The following is a 19,459-nucleotide window of genomic DNA, read 5'->3' on the forward strand; positions in this document are numbered from 1 at the left end:
ATTGCCCCATCTTCCTTCCAAGGAGTGGCTGGTGCGTTTGAACTACCAGCCTTCTGGTTAGCAGTCAAATGCCTTAGGCACTACACCACCAGAGTTCCTCCATTAATAATAGGAACGTGGAATGTAGGAATTTTTGGAAGTGGTGAAAAATGAAATGGGATGCATAAAGATTGATATCCTATGCATTAGTGAGATGAAATGAACTGGTATTGGCCATTGTGAATCAGACAATCACATGGTCTACTATGCCAGGAATGACAGATTGAAGAGGAATGGTGTTATATTCATTGTCAAAAGGAACATTTCAGATTGATAACCAAAAAAACCAACCTCACTGCCATTGAGTCAATTCTGACTCATAGCGACCCCTTTGGGTTTCCAAGGTGGCAAATCTTTACGGAAGTAGACTGTACAATCTTCCTCCTACGGAGTGGGTGGTGGGTCTGAACCACCAACTTTCTGGTTAGCAGTCAAATGTCTCAGGCACTACGCCTATACTGAAGTACAACGCTGTTGGTGACAGGGCAATATCCATATGCATACAATGGATACCAGTTAATGTGACTATTATTCAAACCTATGCACCACCTAAAGCCAAAGATGAAGAAACTGAAGATTTTTATGTACTTCTACAGTTTGAAATGATCAAACATGAAATCAAGATACATTGATAATTACTGGTGTTTGGAATGTAAAAGCTGGAAACAAAAGACTGGTAGCTGGAAAATATGGCCTTGGCGATAAAAAATGACACCACACCGGAGATCGCATGATAGAATTTTGTAGGACCAATGACTTATTCATTGCAAATGCATTTTTTTTTTCAACAAATGGTGACTATACACGTGGCCCTTGCGAGGTAGAATACATGGGAATCAGCTCGACTGTATCTTCCTTCTGTGGAAAGAGGCAATGGAGAAGCTTAGTCTCATCCAAGGCTGGGGGCTGTGGGCAGGCTATCAATTCCTCATATGTAAGTTTCAGGCTGAAGCTGACGAAAAATAAAACAAGTCCATGAGAGCCAAAATATGACCCCCCAAATTTAGAGACCAGCTCAAGAACAGATTTGATGCAATGAACCACTAATGACCAAAGATCAGACAAGTTATGGATGACATCAAGAATATCACACGAGGAGCAGACAGTCATTAAAAAGACAAGGAAGAAAGAAAAGACCAAAATGGATGTCAAAAGAGACTCTGAAAGTTGCTATTGAACACAGAATAGCTAAAGTAAATGAAGTAATGATGAAGTAAAAGAGCTGAATAGAAGATTTCAAAGAGCAACTCAAGAAGACAAAGTCAATTATTATAATGAAATGTGCAAAGACATGGAGTTAGTAAACCAAAAGGGAAAACACACTCAGCTTTTCTCAAGCTGAAAGAACTGAAGAAAAAATGCAAGCTTTGAGTTGCAATATTCAAGAAGTCTATGACTAAAACACTAAATAATGCAGGAAACATCCAAAGAAGATGGAAGGAATACACAGAGTCACTGTACCAAAAAGAACTGGTCAATGTTCAACCATTTCAGGAGGCAGTATATCATCAAGAACGAATGGTTCTGAAGGAAGAAGTCCAAGCTGCACTGAAGGCACTAGTGAAAAACAAGGCTCCAGGAATTGTTGGAATACCAACTTAGATGTTCTACAAAATGAATGGCAACAGTGGAAGGAAGCACTCACACATTTAAGCCAAGAAATTTGGAAGACAGGTACCTGGCCAGTCGCCTGGAAGTGGTAATGGGGCACAACTCAAAATGGAAATAAAGTTGGAAAAAAAAACCCCAAAACCCAAACCCACTGCAATCAAGTCAATTCTGACTCACAGCAACCCATAGGTAGAGTAGAACTTCCCTATAGGGTTTCCAAGGCTATAAATCTTCACAGAAGCAGATTGACTCGTCTTTCTCCAGTGGGTCAGGTGGTGGATTTGAAACACTGACCTTCTGGTCAGCAGCTGAATGCTTTAAGCACTGTACCACCAGAACACCTTAACTGATGGAAAGAAATCCATAATTATGCCTATTACAAGGAAAGGTGATCCAACAGAACACAGATATTATCAAATAATGTAATTAATATCACACACAATAAAATTTTGCTGGAAATAATTTAAAAATGGTTGCAGCAGTACATCAACATGGAACTGCCAGAAATTCAAACCAGATTCAGAAGAGGACGTAAAATGAGGAATATCACTGCTGATGTCAGATGGATCTTGGCTGAAAGTAGAATATCAGAAAGATGTATACCTGTGTTTTGCGGACTATGCAAAAGCATTTGATTGTGTGGATCATAATAATTATGGATAACATTGGGAAGAATGGGAATTCCAGAACACTTAATTGTGTTCATGAGGAACCTGTACATAGACGAAGAGGTAGTTACTCAAATTGAACAAGGGAATACTAAGTGGTTTAAAATCAGGAAAAGATGTGCTTTAGGGCGATATCCTTTCACCATATTTACTCAGTCTATATGCTGAGCAAATCATCCAAGAGCTGGACCATGTGAAGAAGAACATGGCATCAGGATTGGAGGAAGACTCATTAACAACCTTTGATTCAGAGATGACAACCCTGCTTGCTGAGAGTGAAGAGGACTTGAAGCACTTACTAATGAAGGTCAAAGCTACAGCTTTCACTATGGATTATACATCAACATAAAACAAAAGTCCTCCTCACAACTAGGCCGGTAAGCAACATCATTTTACTTGGATCCAAAATCGATGTCCATGGAAGCAGCAGTTAAGAAATCAAACAACTTATTGCAATGGGCAAATCTGCTGCAAAAGGCCTCTTTAAAGTGTTGAAGAGGTAAGATGTCACTTGAATAGTAAGGTGCACCTGACCCAAGCCATGTATTTTCAATTGTCTCATATACATGTGAAAGCTGAACAATGAGTAAGGAAGATGAGGAATTGATGAATTGAATCATGGCATTGGTGAAGAATACTGCATATACCATGGACTACCAGAAGAATGAACATATCTCCTTGGATGAAGTACAGAAGAATGCTCCTTAGGAGCAAGACGGCAAGACTTCACTGCTTATTCTCTGATCATGCTGTCAGGAGAGATCAGGGCCTGGAGAAGGATATTATGCTTAAAAATGCAGACAGTCAGCAAAAAAAGAAGACACTTAAGGAGATGGACTGACACAGTAGCTACAATGATGGGCTTAAGCACAGCAATGACTGTGGGGATGGCATAGGACCAGGCAGTGTTTCATTCTGTTGTGCACAGACAGGGTTGTTGTGAGTCGGAACTGACTCAACGACACCTAACACAAGGGGGGGAGGAGTGGCTACCATGAAGTTGGGGAAATGATATAATCAGTGATTGGAGTAAGAGGCAAGTATTGCTCCTGTTAGTGCCCTGAATAATTTGAGAGGTGATTTCTGCCTGGTGTGAAGCCTTGGGCAAGGCTCTCAACTGGGTGAAATAACAGCTTCGATACACAGATTTTGCTCCTTGTCTGCAAAATGTGTATATTTTCCTTCTTGGCACTGAAACTGTAAAAGCTTAACCCTCTGAGATCACTCAAACAAACCTTATATGTTCACTAAGGGCTTTGGTAGCGTAGTGCCTAAGGTACTTGACTGCTAACCAGAAGGCTGGTGGTTCAAACCCACCAACCACTCCTCGGAAAGAAGATGGGGCAATCTGCTTCTGTAGTGACTGCCTCGGAAACCCAAGGAGGGGTCGCTATGAGTAGGGTCTGACTCGACGGCACATAACAACAACAACAAGGCTGTCTGCAAATCTCATGTATCTTACTCATCAAAATGTAGATGGAATTCAACATTAACAATTAATAATAGCTTTTGTTGTTGTTGGGTGTCAAGTTGACAGTGACTCATAGCAACCCCTCGTGACAGAACAGAATTGCCCCACAGGATTTTCTAAAGGAGCTCTGGTGACACTGTGGTGAAGGCACTGGGCTGCTAACCAAAAGGTTCAAACCCAGCACCTACCCCACAAGATAAAGATGAAGCAGTCTCCTTCTGGGAAGATTTACAGCCTTGGAAACCCTAGCGGGGCCTATGAGTTAGATTTGAAGGCTTGAGTGGGTTTGGTTTCTAGTTTACAGGGTTTCTTGGCCATAATCTTTACAGAAGTAGATCACCAGCTCTTTTCTCCCACAGAGCTGCCAGGTGGATTGGAACTACCAACCTTTCTGTTAGCAGCCAAGCACTAACAGGCTCCTTAATAATAGCTTAACATGTGAGAAATGGGTGACATGGCATTCCCAATGCATCTGACAACTTCCTCATAATAGCATGGTCCATAAAATTTTAGATACAGGAAAACCTGTGAAAGCTGGAACCCATGTGAGGCAGAAACTTGCCAGAGAAGGAAAACTCAAGTATTTTCCACTAAAACAAGTGATTAAAAAAAGTAGTAAATTTGCACCCCGTGAAAGGCAGAAAACTTGGGAGACCCAGAAAACCAAGCCAATTCTGCTGAGTTCTGGCTTTCACAGATTTCCCTGTCATAATGGTCTGAAGAGATCTAGGAATGGGTTTCACAAGATTATTTCATTGACTCAACGAATATTTAAGTAGGCCTTTATTCTGTGCTTGGCACTATTGTGAGCACTGAGGATAGAAAAATAATAATAATAATAATAATAAAAACACAAAACCCCCTGCTGCCATGGCCATCACTGCGATCTATCAAGAATGTGTGAAGCAGATGTTTGAAAATTTAAGTCATCATTTTGGTTAAATGATTGATACTAATGGCTGTACACAACCTGAAAGTTTTCTGAAGTTTTTAACTGGGAGATGACGGGCCCATGGAACATCAAGAAGGATCTTTGCAGGGGAGTCTATGAAACCTCTAAAAGTGAATGCCAATTTCTAAGTTTGAATGTGCATTTCTTCAGGAGAAAGAATATAGCTTTCCTTTGATTCTCAAAGGGATCGCTGACTCAAAACAGGTTAAGAATTACTTGGATTTACAGGAAGACAAGTTTGTCTTCTGCTGCATCCACAGTGGCCTCAGAACTACGTCAATATCATCCTGAGACTGATGCCATCTGTGGCGCTCACGTACACACGGTCATCAGAACATGACCAGATCAGTGAGCACTCCATGGAAGCTTTCAGTCTCCCAGCCTTGGGCTCTGAATGATCTGGAACAGGGAAATGCTATAGCTAGCCCTTCTATCTTGTTTAGTACATGTTACTAGGACAAAAAGGCAATCGTTGGGTTGGCAACACCAGTGGATCAACATCTGTTCACACAGATAAAAGGAAAGCCCGATGTTTCAGGTCTGCACTTATTTCAAGATTTTCACCACTGGAGAGAGAACAGAGAATAGAAAGACTCATCCTTCCACAGCTGTATTTGAAACATTCCTTCAAGGGTACTCACGAACACTTATTAAATCATTAGACAGAAAAACCAATAAACATATGTTTTAAGGGAGTTTCAATTCCTGTACAATTCCTGGATGCTGATAAAAATGAACCTGAAGGAATCTGCATTTCAGTCACCAGGTGATAAGGGTTATAGCATTAATCAGCTGTAACAGGGTCAGGGAATCTCTGCAATTCTACTACATGAGCACCAAGCTCCCTGGCATGCTTTCCCTCTCTGCTTAACGTCTACACAATGTGCATATAGACATTTAGTGCTTCAAGCTCCAGAAAGATTCCAGATCAAGATTTACCAAAGTCATTCTTGGGAACCCTGACAAAATAGCCAAATTCCTTTGTAGTGTTTCCAATTTATACCTCCAGTTTTTGTGAGCTGATGGGGGCTGCTGCTGCTCCCATGACAAATACTTTCAATCTTATTGCCTCTGTAGCGATTAACAAGGCTGAATTCTGCCTGCTCAAAGGATCAGCTGACTTTACCATAAAATAATCTGATGAGGAGTTCACATAACAAACAACTGATAACTAGATGGAGTTTCTCAAGCTGCTCTGAGAAGTGCAGAAGCACTTCCAACCACGAAAGAGAGTAAATTCAATCTCTCCTTTCCCTCTGCAGGCTCAAGTACCGGCTTGGCTACAACTCTGCAGCAAGGCTGCAGGGAACAAGAGGCTCATGGTCATTTTAGTCTGATAAGGTATCAGAGTTCTAAAACAAACAGAAAAGGCAGAACAACATTAAGGTAAATGAAGAGCATGGAGTCAGACAGACATAGGTTTGGGTCCTAGTTCGGCTACTTGCCATTTGTATAATCTTAGCAGAGTCACTTACCCTCTCAAATTCTATTTCTTCACCTGTAAAAAATTAAGTACCTATCTCATAGGGTTAAAGAGATAACACACATAAAGTGCTTAGCACAAATCCTAGCACAAAGCAGGCAGCTGGTCAATGTCAGCTGTTTCACTATGTAAGGCAAGTATGTCAATTTTAACAATGGAAAATGAAAAGTTTTTTTTTTTTAAAAAATATAAAAATTGACAAAACGCAAGAAAGAAATTCCTTTCAAGCAAGCAAGCAAGCATGTGACAGTGCCTACCAAGAGCAAGGTGCAGTACTAGGGCATGGCACTGGAAACACCTGTCATTATAGTTTGTAACTCAGCAGGAAAGCTATGCAAAACAACCATAGATGGTTACAGAGAGGGACTAATGAAGGGCTGAAGGGGCTCTGGTGGTATAGTAGGTAAGGCATTTGCCTGCTAACCAAAAGGTCAGTGGTTCAAACCCACCAGCCACTCTGCAGAAGAAAGATGAAGCAGTCTGCTTCCATAAAGATTTACAGCCTTGGAAACCCAGCAGGGGTTGCTGTAAGTTGGAATCAACTTGATGGCAGCGAGTTCGGTTTGGTTTGGAATGAAGGGCCAACAGAATGAACAGAGTAGGGAGATGATTCCTGCCTGGGGAAACAGGAGGCTCTCCATTCATTTATTTAAAAAAATATTCGCTGAGTGCACACTACAGTAGATGTTGCTGTTGTTAGCTGCTGTCGAGTCATTCCCAACTCAGTGTGACCCTGTGTGTGCAGAGCAGAACTGCTCCACAGGGTTTGCAAGGCTATGAGCTTTCAGACGCAGATCACCAGGCCTGTCCTCCAAAGTCCCTCTGGGTGGGTTCGATCCACCAAATTTTCAGCTAGTAGTTGAATGTTTAACTGTTTGTGACACTCAGGGACACCTGTTATTATGGACAAACGATATACCAGGTTAGGAAAAAACTGTTGAAAATTAACATGGCTCCTATCCTCAATCAAATATCTTAGAGTCTAGTTGAATCAGCACATTTATTGAGTCTTACCAATGAGTTGGGCTCCCTGGGTGGTATAAATGTTGTTGTTGTTGTTATGTGCTGTCGAGTCGGACCCGACTCATAGCGACCCCTCCTTGGGTTTCCGAGGCAGTATCACTACGGAAGTAGATTGCCCCATCTTCCTTCTGAGGAGTGGCTGGTGCGTTTGAACTGCCAGCCTTCTGGTTAGCAGTCAAGTGCCTTAGCCACTATGCTACCAGAGCTCCCAAGGTGGTGTAAATGGTTAAGCACAAAACTACTGGCTGCAAGGTAAGTAGTTCTAACCTACCCAAAGGTACCTTGGAAGACAAGCCAGGAGATCTGCTTCTGAAAGGTCACAGCCTTGAAAATCCACAGAGCAAATTTCTACTCTGACACATACGGGGTCGCCATGAACTGGAACTGACTCGATGGCACCTAACAATACTGTCACCTGTGAGTCAGGTTCTGAGGAAGCAAAGAACACTGACCTCAGCAAGCTCACTATCTATTAAAGAAGGCCGCTACCCTGACATAAAAACAGTATGATGAGTGAAAAGGTGTGCATATGTGTGAAGTGGGCACATATGGTGAGACTGCAAGGATACGTAAGATTGAACAGAGTGACTTGGGAATACTTCCCATGAGAAGATTGCCTAAACTAAGACTAGCAGAAATTCTGATTGAGCTGTACAAAAAGCATGTGTGATGGGAGGAGACAGACTGGAGAAGTAGCCTAGAGCCAGATTCTAAATAAAGGCTTTGGATGACATTTAATAGCTTGGGCTATTAACAGGAAGCCCCCTTGAGATTCTTAAGCAAGGGAGGACCATAACCAGACTTGAGATTTATGTGAAAAAAAAAAAAAAAATTCTTCAGTAGCAAAGAATAGGGCAAAGTGGCTAGGAGACCATTTGAGAGGTAATTACAGATGTCTAGTTAAGAGATAATTAAGGCCTTAAGCAGGACAACAGACATAAAAGTGGAACATTGAAGATATTTGTCAGAGACATTACAGAGTCAGGACCAGTAAGAGTTGGCAACTGTCTGGATGTAGAGAGAAAGAGGAAGCAAAGAAAGACAATGATAAATTAAAGGCTCCGTACATAAGTCCCTAGGAGAATTGTAGTGTTACTGACAGAGGAAAGAAAGGAGGAAAACAAATAGGTTTTAAATACAGTGAATATTTTCAAAATCTATTTTAGATGCTAGTAATACAGTTAAATGGCAATATCCAGCAGGCAGTTGGAAATTTGGACCTGGCACTTGGGAAAGACAATGTAAAGATGCATACTTGGGAGTAATCCACAGGGAAGTGCTAGATGAAGCCATGGTATGGGAAGGAAATAGTCACTCAGGGAGAAGACGCTCCTGTTGTCACGGCTGTCAGTCAGCACTGACTTACATGACCTTATGTATAACTATCTTATACACAGAACAAAAGATGGCCCTGTGCTGCCTTCCCGACCCTTATTATGTTTGAGTCCACTGTTGTGGCTGCTGTGGAAGGCCAAAGGGGAGACCAGAAGGAGAGGGAAAAGATTCTGAAGACCGTGCCCTAGAATTCAGAGGTATGTTAGAGGATACCCAGGCAGCACCCCACCTTCTTCAATCAGACTCTCCTGTTACATTTTGTATATTTGAGGTCTATGTACTATTGCTTTCCCAGTATATATATGTACACAAAACTGAATCTAGCTTTTCAGGAAGAGGAATTATGGAGAGGCTAGAGAAGCTAAGGGAAATGTGCAGGTAGGAGGTGGTCAGTAATAGTGCCACATGGTAACGCAGGATGTGGATTAAAAATAGATGACAAAAGTTGGCATTTCCTAGGTCATCAGTGGCCTCCGAGAGTGAGTTTGGCAAATAGCAAGAGATGAAATTACACTAAAAGAGATTACAGTGCATGTGTGTGTGCAGGCGGAGGGCATGTTGGGGGCACAACAGTTATTTTTTATTTTGAAAGAAGTCTGGCAAAGGTTTCTGAGTGACACAGATGGTTAGGTACTCAACTATTAGCTGAAAGGTTGGTGATTTGAACCCACCAAGTATCTCGGAAGACAGGCCTGCCAATTGGTTTCCATCAAGCCACGGCCCTGAAATCCCCATGGAGGACAGTCAGCTGAATTTGACCTGCTCGGAACAGACAACTCCCTCACAGAGTTGCCATGAGTCAGAACTGACAGCAACTAACAAGTGTGTTCAGATAAGCCAAGGAAGCAGGAAGAAAGTTTTACTGCCAAACACCTGAGCTTGTGATAAACTGGGTGTCATTTTCCACAATCCTAGAGAACCATGAAAAATTTCACTCCTCCTCTCCCTATTTCACCTTCAATATAGAATTCTTAAAATTGAGGTTAACTCAAGGTCCACTACAGACCTTGAAGAAATTAGTGTGACTACAATAGCAGTTGAAACAGAAGCCATGATAAAGCATTCCTCTGTACATGAGTAAGTAGGAGTGAATGAGCAACTGGTATGAACCAAACATTCTGTGCCTCAGCAGTGCTTTAGGATCACAAGGATACTTCTCAGGAAGAGGCAGTCAGGTATCAGGGTACGGAGGAAAAAAGGAGAGAAATCATCAAATCCCCTTCTCCCCCCTCCATCTAAATGAAAAATGTGAGGAGCAAAAAGGGGCTCCTCCTCTGTTTCTCTGTCAGCACACTTGCAGGAGGCCTGGCCATATCCCGGGCACTGGCTGGCTGGGAGCAGAGAGTGAGCCAGCTTTTCGTTCCATTCCTCACCTGGGTGGTCTGCTGTTTTCTCTTTGATTACACTCCCTGCTGGAAGGGCTGGAGCTGCTCCTGATGATAAGCCAGGTCCTGAAATCTCACACTTGCCTGCACAGAGGCCAGGCTCCAACTCCTCGCTTCCCACTCTGCACCATAAAGCTGGTCTAATTCGCCACATTCTTCTGCCAACCAACAGCACTAACTGCAGAGCACTCTGTGTGTCCAGAGTCCCTCACAGGCACTGAGGGAGGCAGAGATAGGGAGACCTCCCATGGACACTCCACTCTTGCACCCCGCTAGCCACTGCAGCGCCCTCCCTCCCCCACAGGTGCAAGAGGCCATCACAACTGGCTGGCTGCTAGACAATCCTGTTTTCAGGGACACACATCAATCTCCGAAGGACTTCATTCATCTCCAAAAGATAACCAGCCTCTCATGTGCCAAAGGAAAGAACTGAATTTGACCTGCTCTCGGATCAGATTTGCTAAGTATTTGTTCAATCACCACACATTATGAGCACAGCCCTCTCTGTATTTCAAGCATGGACATGATGGTGCAAACACTTCTGAAGTGGCCCATGCTCATTTGGTGATCTGCTCTTATGTGCTGGAGGCGACAACGTTAAATCGCAGCACAAGTTGTGTAAGTAATTACAAGGTAAATGAGGTTCTAACTGTTTTTAAGCATATCAATTCTTAAGAGTCCTGTTTCTAATGTAAACTCTGGGTCACTCAAGGTTTGATTTTCAAATGCCCGAAATGCCTGTTCTGCTTCTTCCCTTTGGCTACTTCTCACTGCTCCTCAGCATCTTCACCAGAGACCAGAGCAGATAAAAGGCGGGAGGCAGTCCTCATCCTCCCATCCATCCTGCCCTCAGCCACCTGAGTGCTGCAGCTAGAATGCCTATCATCTACAAGATGATGGTTCAGTTCCTTAACAGAGCACTCATGGTTCTCTCTGAACCAGCCCTGGCCGTCTCTTCCAGCTACAATCCGAGCTGCTCCCTGTCTTCCAACATCACGAGGCAGCTTGCTGTTTCCTCCTACGTGCGTGCTAGCTTTCACTCCAGAGCCTGTTCATACCCTTCTTCTGCCACCCACCTGCCTACCTTTAAGATTCAGTTTACGTGTCATCTCTTCCAGGAAGGCTGCCTTGGCCTTCCTCCCACACGCCCACCCACAAGCTGAGTACCTCTTCTGGTGGTTTTGTTATTCACTGGAATATCTCTGCCATGCATATTCCAGGCTATTATCATCATCTGTTTACATGGCTGTCACCTCATGAGACTGAGTTATTTCATGTGGAGAAGTATGTCTTATATCGTTCTCATGCCTTACTATCAAAGCCTGGAACTCTCTGAAGAGCTGAATAAAATGGTTTTGAGTGGTTACATAAACAAACACAATTGAATAAAAGTTTTGTGGAAAATGCCTCTAGGAGCTTCCATGGCTAAGCGGATGAAATTATAAGCAAAATAAAACGAATTTTCAACAATATTCAAGGATTTCAATTTTCTATATCCTTATAGCAGTGCCTAAGGCATCTGACTGCTAACTAGAAGGTTGGTGGTTCAAACCCATCAGCTCCTCTGCATAAGGAAGCCTGGGCAATCTAGCTCTGTAAAGATTTACCTCCTCAGAAACCCAATGGGAGTCGCTATGAGTTGGAATTGACTCGACGGCAATGAGTTTTTTCTTTTGAATCTTTTAAAATAGAACAATAATTTAAAATAATCTTTTTTAAAATTTAGTAGATACTTCCTTAACTCCTTCAAAAGGAAGACTGGGTAATATACTTCTGTAGAAATACCACCTCAGAAACCCAAGGAGGGGTCTCTATAAGTTAAATCAACTCAACGGCAATGAGTTTGGGTTTTTTGGTTGGTTTAACTCCTTGTTCAAAAAAGCAATGTAAACTTGAAAAGGTTCATGGGACATAATTAAACCAAGGCTCAGAGGAAAATTCATAGCTTTAAATATAGTGAAAAACAGGAATGAATGAAAATAAATTTAGCACCCGACTCAAGAAATCGAGGGCAAATAACAAAATAAACCTAAGGAAACCAAAAGAAAGAAATCAGTAAAGATGACACAAGAAAAAAATAATTAAATTAGAAAAGAATAAAATGAATAAATATACCCAGAATGAACCTTATCAAACATGGGGCAGGGGGAGAGGGGATGGATATCCATTAAGCCTATGAGGCAAATGAAAAGAGAAAAGAAAGTACAGCTACAAAATGGGAGTTGAAAACAAAGACATAACCACTGTTGCTGCTGTTAAGTCAATTTCAACTCCTAGTGACCCTACAGGACAGAGTAGAACTACTCCAAAGGGTTTCCTAGGCTGTAATCTTTACAAGAAGAAATCACCAGGTCTAGAGCCGCTGGTGGGTTCCAACAGCTGACCTTTTGGTTAGCAGCTGAGCACTTCACCACTGTGCTACCAAGTCTTCTGGGAAAAAACAGTTAAAGGAAAATCAAAAGGATTTAAAGAGACTACTGGACACAATGTTGTTCCGGATGATAGCTAAGTTTAACCTTTTATACTCATAGTCTGGAGAGAAGACTAAGGCTGACACACTCCCTTCTTGATTTTAAACCATGCAGTGTCCCCTTGTTCTGTTTACACAGCAGCATTCTGGTCTATGTACAGGTTCCTTGTGAGTATAGTTAAGTGTTCCAGAATTCACATTCTTCTCAGTGTTATCCATAATTTATTAGGATCCACACAATCAAATGCTTTTGCATAGTCAATAAAACACAAGTAAACATCTTTCTGGTATTCTTTGTTTTCAGGCAAGATCCATCTGACATCAAGAATGATATCCCTCATTCCATGTCCTCTTCTGAATCCACCTTGCATCTCTGGAAGTTCTCTGTCAATATACTGCTGCAACCGTTTTTTAATTATCTTCAGTAAGATTTTTACTTGCATGTGATATTAATGATATTGCTCAATAATTTCCACATTCTGTGGAATCACCTTTCTTTGGAATTGGTACAAAACTGAATCTCTTCCAGTCAGTTGGCCAGGTAGCTCTTTTCCAAACCTCCTGGCATAGCCAAGTGAGTGCCTCCAGTGGGGCATCCATTTGTTGAAACATCTCAATGGGTATTCATCAATTCCTGAAGCCTTGTTTTTCGCCACTTCCCTCAGTGCAGCTTTGATTTCTTCCTTCATTACCCCTGGTTCTTGATCATATGCCAGCCACCTCCTGAAATGGATAAAGATCAACCAGTTCTTTTTGGTACAGTGACTCTGTGTATTCCTTCCATGTTCTTTTGATGTTTCCTGTATCATTCAATATTTTGCCCATAGACTCTTTCAATATTGCAACTTGAGGCTTAAATTTTTTTTTCAGTTCTTCAGCTTGAGATATGCCAAATGCGTTCTTCCCTTCTGGTTTCCTAACACCAGGTCTTTGCACATTTCGTTATAATAACTGACTCCATCTTTTCAAACTGCTCTTTGAAATCCTCTGTTCAACTTTTCTATCTTATCTTCCATTTTCTATAGCTACTCTCTGTTTAAGGGCAAGTTTCAGAGTCTCTGCTAACATTCATTTTGGTCTTTTCTTCCTTTTTTTGCTTTCTTCATGGATGATGTTCTTGATGTCATCCCACAATTCCTCTCGTTTTTGGTCATTGGTGTTCAATGCATCAAACCTATTTTTTAGATGGTCTCTAAATTCAGGAGGGAAAAAAGGTGCCAGAGCTTATATCAAACCATTATATGCTATTAGATATTTACCAGAAAGAGGGCAACAGAAGACAGAATTTTCCAAATTTCAAATTAAGGAATTATTTTTTCTGAAGGGAAAGAGCCAAAGTAACATATGACTGAACTTTTCAGTAATGAAGCCCTTCCGATAAGAGCCCTCCACTTCTGCTGAGTCGGATCCAACTCACAGCAGCCCCTCCTTGGGTTTCCGAGGCAGTATCACTATGAAAGTAGATTGCCCAACCTTCCTTCCGAGGAGTGGCTGGTGGGTTTGAACCACCAGTCTTCTGCTTAGCAGTCAAGTGCCTTAGGCACTAAGGCACCGATAAGATGGTACATCTTAATAACACAGTATTTTACCCCAAAACTTACTTTTTTCCAAAGTAAATTATAAACCATGCATTGTTGAAAGCCTTTTATGTGTAAAATAACAGTATTTTCCAAGTATATACCATTTATATTTTGCAAAGAGGTTTCTAAATACTATCCTCATGACCCTATCACAGTTTTCTCATCATCAGATGAAGACACTGAGGTCAAGATTAGTTGAGTGAACTTCCTAAGATCGCACTATTGTATTTTTACACAAATAACATGCACCTTCTACCACTGTTTGCCAACTGCACCCTTCCCCTTCAGAGGTATTTTCGTAAGTGTGATATGTTAATACATTTTTTTTTTTTTTTTTTACATATTGCTGTAAAAAAAACTTAGTATAGCACCTTATGAAAATACCTGGTGGTGGAGGGAGGAGAGGGCATGGCTGGCAAACAAAGGAGAAGGTATACATTATGTAAAAATATAGTAGTCTTTGGTGGCTAGTTCAAATCTCTTTTATTATTCTACCTGTTATTACACAGTACAGCACCTCCTTTAGTACAGTACGAAGCATCAACCAGCCTACTGCCAGAACCCTACAATTTAAGGCTCCTAGCTAATGGCAAGTTTGGATCCCTAGGAATAGGAGTCTGATGGACTCCCAGCAGTAAAGTTCTCAAGGAGCCCTGGTAGCACAACAGTTAAGTACTTGGCAGGGAATAAAGGTTGGTGGTTCAAACCTACCCAGTGGCTCTGCAGGAAGAAGCTCTGGTACTCTGCTTCTGTAAAGATTACAGCCAAGAAAACCCTATAGGGCAGCTTTATTACAAGTCAAAATCTAATCGAGGGTACCTAACAACAAAGTTCTTCTTGACCCTGACTGACATAAAAGCATTCAGCTACAAACCAAAGGGTTGGAGGTTCAAATTCACCCAGAGATGCCTCAGATAAAAAGCCTGACAATCTAATTCTGAAAGATCACAGCTACTTTTCAGTAGCACAGTTCTACTCTGACACACAGAGTTGTTGTGAGTTAGAATTGACTCAATGGCAAATGGTTGGTTTGTTTTCTTTTTCCAGAGGGGGAAATTTTTCTTAGGCGAAAGATGAACTGAAGTGGGGTAACTTTCCAATAAGGATAAATTCACCTCAGATTCCCACAGAATCCAGATCTTGCCACTTGGCAAGCTTCTAAGCCTATCAGATGATAGCAGGTAAAAACATTCAAGCATTAATGTTGGTTATGTTTTACTCTACAATCTCAAAGCCAGTCTCTTAATGTCTTGGTACTTCCAGCTACTCATCTATAAATTAAAAGCATATCATCTAGTCGGTGACTCAATGCCAAAGATGTAACAAATCACTGGCCCTCTCCTCCTTACAGTCTCTTTGCATTGCCAACTTCCTTCCCATTCTACCATGCCCCAGACATTATAAACCTACCGTGTAACTGTTTCACTCTTCTAAGACTCAACCCTACCCTGGTAAGATTCTCTGCTTCTTCTTTCACCGTAGCCTCCTCATCCACTACCTTTAAATCTCTGGGGATTAGAGAAAGAAAAAAATAACCGCTGCCTCACCAGCTGAGCTGAGGTTGAAGTGAAGCCAAGTCTTTGAGAGGCTTACCTTTAGTTTTGGTCCTAAATTTTTAGACAGAGAAGTAGGGAACCACCAGGGAGCAGTGTGCTGCCTACTTTCAGCATGTGCTTGAAGTAATTTTCAGCTTCATTTTTTCCTAGACTTGATTATCACTATAGAGTTGTCACCAATTAAGGAATCGAACACAACAGAGATAGACACAACTGTGGAGTTAAATTATGGTAATTCTTTTGGAGAACTATGATGCCATTTAGCATTAAGGAAGGTGGGAAAGATAGGTTTCTACTTCCAGTTAAATACTATAGGGGTAATTAGTCAGGAGGAAAAGAATCTACAAAGTTCCTGAAAATTTCATCTAACTTCATAAGCTTACACATACACACACACGCACAACTAAAAGTCAACATCCTGATATCTAGTCCCAGCTCAGCCATAAACACAATACAAAGAAGGACAAAGAATTCAGTTATAAACCTTATCTTTGGGTCCAAAGAGCTCCTCACACTGTCCATACCTGCTGGGTGAGGAGATTTATGTGGCTGGATGGAGAATACTGCCGGGCCGCCTGCTTCTCTGCTAGCCGCTGAAGTTCAGCTGTGACCATATTGTGGCTGTACCATTTGCTGTAGGAAGAACCATCCTCGCCCTCCCTTTGTGCTTTGGTTACTGCTGAATGGTGCTTGCTTGAATGGTATGAACCTGCTAAGAAAAAAAAGAGAAAAAATTCTACCCACTTGGGACAAAGTCCTAAAAAGACACTGAAATAATGACAGAAGAAATCTCAGGCCCACAGATACTTTACTAGGGTCCTAGGGACCTAGTTTAAGCAGCAAGAAACTGTTTCTAAATGCTCACAAAAACAAAAATAAATCCTTACCATACCTAGCAACTAGAAATTCTTACTACTGCCAAATCATTACATGCATTTGTTAATGTGGTTGTGCTTACTACAAAAGTTTCACAAAGAAGAATTTTCATCATATGTAATGGTAAATAACCAATCCTAGAATTGATTACTCTTAGTGAATGAAAAAACATATCCTTGAATTTCATTATAATGTGTCTGTTTTAATGTGATGATACTTGTCAGTATTCTAAGGCAACCACCATCAACCACTCATAGTACTTCTTAAAAACCTCAAAAGGGAAACAGGAATAAAATCAAAACTGAGTGTATGTAGAGATTAACAGTAATGTTATAATCTCAAATGGCTGATTTTTCTTTAAGATTTAAATTTTTTTTCTTTCAAGTAGGTAGCGGAATTATACTATTTACAAGCACCAAAATTCTGGCAAAAAGGAATTATTTGCTATAAAATCAAAGTTGCTATTCTTCCCAATTATAAAAGTCACAAAGCCCAATGGGGACAAAAAAAACCACAAAAACCTAAAACTCAGAAAAGCAGAGAGGGAGAGAAATCATCCATAGTACTAACACTCAGAGCCTGCCATTGTTAACATTAACACTAATAACCATTAATGTTACTATTAATTAACACATTAACATGTTCACCTTCTGTCTTGTTATTAATGCTTACATAGCCATGACCATTCTGTATACAATTTGGTGATGCTCCTTAAAAAATAATCTGTACCCTTTTCCATATTTAATTTATTATTTGATACATACAAAATACCATTTATGACCAATATGTAAGTTATGAAGTATACCATAATGAACACTTGTGAACTTAACACCCAACCCAAGAACTGTGTTACCAATAATATGCATCAACCCACGTTCCCCTTCCCATCCCTTATCTTCTCTTACCCGTCCTTTTTTAAAAATGCAGTCCTATTGTAGTAGCTTCTTGGGACTTGCTTTTGTTAATCAACACCATACCTCCAAGATTTATCCTTGTTATTTCAGTACCACTGAAATTGACCCATTTTATCTGCTATCTGCTATTCCATTTTGTGACTAATACCACACCTTATTTTTCTATTCCCCAACCAACAGGAGCAATCTTATAACAAGTTGAAGTTCAATCCATTACATTTATTTGAATCTGGATTTTTTAAGACTTGTATTACATCTTTTAAATTTCTATTTCTCTTTTCTTCTATGCTTCTTGGTTTTATGCTCCTGTTTGTTTTTGTTGCTGTTTTCCTCATTCCACTTTCCTTCTCCCCATAGGTTTAGAATTCACATATTCATATTGTTTTAGTGGTGATCTTTGAAACTTGAAACTGTGCATTTAACTTTAAAAAGTCTAAGATTAAATACTAAATAGTACCTTGACTCCCTTCCCAAACAATTCAATCACCATAGAAAACTCAACCCCTTTACTTTCATGCTATTGCAGTCTACTATTTTATTGTTCTAGTAGACCGTAAAGAAGCCTTGAAAATTTTCAAAAGATTCAAGTCACACAGAGTATGTTCTCTGACCACTGTGGAAATAACCTAGAAGCCAATTACACAAAGCAGAAAATCCCCCAACTCCTGGAGATCAAACAATATGCTTCTAAATAATCCTCAGGCCAAACAAGAAATCATAAGAGAAATTATGAAACATTTCTAAGCTGACCAGCTTTTCCCTTCCTGATCCCTCTCTGAAAAAAAGTATGAAAAAGGAACATTTCTAAAAAAAACTTTTGATGACAAAATAGGCTAAACCAAAACCAAAACCAGACTCACTGCCATTGAGTTGGATCTGACTCACAGCAACCCCTGCTTGGGTTTCTGAGACAGTATCACTACAGAAGTAGATCGTCCAACCTTCCTTCTGAGGAGTTTGGACCACCAGCCTTCTGCTTAGCAGTCTAGAGATATTAACCTTACTGATTTCCCCTATGGGGAAAAAAAAAATCTCAAACCAGAACATTTATTATTACTGTTACTGGTTTTGGAAAATTAAATCACAAGAAAAATGATCATCCAGTATTAGCACAGATGCACATACATGCACACACATATGCACACGTTTCTATTTATGACTTACCCAAGTAGACCGTCTGACATATCTGATTCAAGCTGTTACCATATGGATATGTTACCATATGGATTATATCCATTTAATTTGAAATCAGGTACGGATTCACAAATATAGATTGGCTATTTATGGTTTAGCTATAACTCACCTCAGTGTGGATATTCCTAAGTGTTTGAAAACTTGACTGATGTTAAAATATTAATCTATAGATTCAATGTAATCCCTATCAACATCCCAGCAGCTTTTTTGCAGAAAGTGACAAACTGATCCTAAAATTCATATGGAAACGCAAGGAATTGTTACATTTATAATCAACTGAGTGCTAGGACAATTAAACAGAAGAAGAGTCTTCAACAAACAGTGCTGGGACTACTTGCTACCTAAATATGCAGAAGAAATCAAGCTGGATTCCTACTTAACATCATACACAAAAATTAACTTAAAATGTATAAAAGATCTAAATGTATGAGCCTAAAATTAAAATAGGATAAAAAGATAAGATTCTTAGAAGAAAACATAGGAGTAAATCTTTGTGTCCTTTACTTATGTAATAGTTTCTCAGGTAAGACACCAAGAGAACAAGCAATCAGGAAAAAAAAAAGATAAATTGGACTTTATAAAAATTTAAAACTTCGTGCTTCAAAAAAGTGAAAAGATAACGCACAGAATAGGAGAAAATATTTGTAAATCACAGATCTATAAGGGACTTGTATCCAGAATATATAAAGAACTGTAGCAATTCAAAAATAAAAAGACAATAACCCAATTTAAAAACAGGCAAAGGGATTTAAACAGGTATTTCTCCAAAGAAAATATATAAGTGGCTAGTAAACAGATGAAAAGATGTTCAACATCATTAGTCATCAGGTAAATGTAAATCAAAATCACAATGACAAACTACTTCACCCCCACTGTTGTTGTTGTTGTTATGTGCCATCGAG

General features: G+C 40.3%; 1 protein-coding gene across 1 annotated transcript in view; it reads right to left on the minus strand.

Moving 5' to 3' along the window:
- TTLL5 (tubulin tyrosine ligase like 5) overlaps positions 1 to 19,459 on the minus strand; it is a 305,298-nt gene that overhangs the window by 138,274 nt on the left and 147,565 nt on the right. Inside the window, exon 27 of the mRNA XM_042781014.1 lies at positions 16,098 to 16,285. Coding sequence (XP_042636948.1) covers positions 16,098 to 16,285 — 188 coding nt within the window. The remainder of the gene's footprint in view (positions 1 to 16,097; positions 16,286 to 19,459) is intronic.

This window comes from Orycteropus afer, unplaced genomic scaffold (genome assembly GCF_000298275.1).
Source record: "Orycteropus afer afer isolate SDZICR_OR568_19922 unplaced genomic scaffold, OryAfe1.0 scaffold00079, whole genome shotgun sequence".
Lineage (NCBI taxonomy): Eukaryota > Metazoa > Chordata > Mammalia > Tubulidentata > Orycteropodidae > Orycteropus > Orycteropus afer.